At 50.5% G+C, this 2,312-nt stretch overlaps 1 protein-coding gene across 1 annotated transcript; it reads left to right on the top strand.

The window, feature by feature from the left end:
- Positions 1 to 834: 834 nt before the first annotated feature.
- LOC101661129 (RNA polymerase II subunit A C-terminal domain phosphatase SSU72-like) lies at positions 835 to 1,589 on the top strand. Its single transcript, XM_045295877.1, has one exon. The coding sequence runs from the start codon at positions 835 to 837 to the stop codon at positions 1,417 to 1,419; it is 585 nt and encodes a 194-aa protein (XP_045151812.1). The 3' UTR covers positions 1,420 to 1,589.
- The last annotated feature ends 723 nt before the right edge of the window (positions 1,590 to 2,312 follow it).

Raw genomic sequence — 2,312 nt, 5'->3', positions numbered from 1 at the left:
CTGACCGTGTGGTTAGCAGCCCAATGCATAACCATTTTGACACCAGGATTCACAAGGCAAGGATCGTGTATTACTGATTTTCAACACAGCAATTTTTTATTGAAGGCTATGGGTGGGGTGGGTGGAGGAAGAAAGCATCCACTTTACTTATTGACAAGGTTAGATTCTAAAAACCTGGTCATTGTACAAAATTAGCATTATGCAAGGAGGAGGACTTGGAGGTGGCCACTGACCCTTGAAACGGCTGGACTTCCAGTACTGCTGTACTCTTTTTTTCCAAGAACCTCCCATCTTCAAACCTTGGACCCCACAGTTGGGCTAGAGGCACATCTGGCTGCTCTGAAACTCAGGCAACTGGCAGTGTAGAGGGTCAAAGCAGTTGGTGGTCTTAGACAGCTGCCTATCCCATTGCCTCTGCAGCTGCCCCCTCAACAGGCCCACAGGCCAGAGAAGACCGTATAGAAGAGAGCTGGAAGTCTTTAAAGGCTTAGCTTTTTGAGGCCAAGAGATCCGAAATTAACAGCTACTCAGAAGAGATACTTAACTGGTTACTCTTACTGGCCCGAGGCCCAGAACGAGAACGCCCACACTGTATTCCAACGAATTGTTACATTATATGACGTCTTTGCAGGCATTTCCGCATTATCAACTTCCGGCCACAGCCATTTTGACCATGAGCATTTGCCGCGAGTTGGAAGCTGGGAAGCCGCTGTAGCTGTCTCCGTCCCTGCCGCCGCTGCCGCCGCCGCCCCCGCTGCCGCCGCCGCCGCCGCCGCCCCCGCTGCCACTGTCGAAGGTACTGTTTTTGCTGAAGGTACTGTTTTTGCAGCTATAATGCCAACTTTGCCCTTGCGAGTGGCAGTGGTGTGCTCGAGTAACCAGAACCGTAGCATGGAGGCACACAACATCCTCAAAAAACGAGGATTCAACGTGCGATCCTTCGGGACAGGTTCCCACGTAAAGCTCCCCGGGCCCACTCCAAATAAGCCAAACGTCTATGATTTCAGAACCACGTATGCTGAAATGTTCAATGACCTTTGCATAAAGGACAAAGAACTCTACGGGCAGTCCGGCATCTTACTCATGTTGGACAGAAATAAACGAATAAAGCCCCGACCAGAAAGGTTCCAGGAATCCAAAGATGTGTTTGATCTCATCATCACCTGTGAAGAGAGAATCTACGACCAAGTATTGGTAGATCTTAATTCCCGGGAGCAGGAGACCTATCAGCCAGTTCATGTGGTCAACGTGAACATCCAGGACACCCTGGACGACGCTACCCTGGGGGCGTTCCTCATTTGTGAGCTGTGCGAGAGTCTCCAGCAGACTGAAGACATGGAGAACGAGATCGAAAAGGTGCTGCGGGAATTTGAAAAGAAGTACCGGCAGGCTTTCCTGCATACTGTCTGCTTTTACTGACAATGCAGGGGAGGGAGGCCCCAGTGAAACCGCTGCGTAGCCTGGTCTTTTTGCACACGTCTTCTTTCGCTGACTTGAGATGGACCTACTGCTTCAAGGTCTCATTTATGAACACTTTTCCTCTCTAATTGAGCCTTTGCCTTTGCTTTTACGGAGCCTTGCCAAATAAGTGGTGCATATTACCTAAGATGATCTATACATGTCATCCAAAAATGCCACAATAAAAAAAAAAGTTTTGTTACTTAACTTTGAGTGAGTTAATTATACAGGGCACTTAAGTAGAGGAGGGCAATGACAGAAAATAAGTTAAAGTGTGTGAGTAGGTGGTAAGACCTGGTAAGAAAAATATGGGAAAGGGGAATCAGGGATTTGGGGGGAGAATTTCTATTTTAAACAAAATGACCTGGCAAGGTAGGCGCCAGCACCCCTGCAACCTGAGAAGGAAGGCCCTAACTGGCCCCACCCCAGCCAAAAGAGGCCCTGGTTGTCCCTGGCCCCCAGGGGAGAAGGCCCCACCTATCCTAGCAACCCAGTAAGGAAAGCTCCAGATGCCCCAACATGGTGGAAAGACAGGGCCTGGGTATTCCTGAGACACCATTTGGAAAGTGCCAGCTGGCCCCAGAACCTGGCAAGGTAGGCCCCAACTGCCCCTGCAACCCGACAACGAAGTCCTTGGCTGTTCCTGCCTTAAGTCAAGGAAGACCCCAACTGCTCCCACTCCCCAACAGGGAAGGAACTGGCTATCACAGCAATGGAGGAACTAGCTGTCCCTGCATCCCAGCAAGGAAGGCAGTGGCCATCCACCTCCCTCAGTAAGAAAGGCCCCAGGCATCCCCTTACATCCCCTTACAGAAGGGTCGTGGGGAGGAGATTAGCCAGTCAGGGTGCAGTGT

This window comes from Echinops telfairi, unplaced genomic scaffold (genome assembly GCF_000313985.2).
Source record: "Echinops telfairi isolate 266 unplaced genomic scaffold, ASM31398v2 ScPeMD7_6080;HRSCAF=6971, whole genome shotgun sequence".
NCBI classification, from domain to species: Eukaryota; Metazoa; Chordata; class Mammalia; order Afrosoricida; family Tenrecidae; genus Echinops; species Echinops telfairi.
The sequence above is the reverse complement of the archived record's forward strand: the minus strand, read 5'-3'. Positions and strand labels throughout refer to the sequence as shown.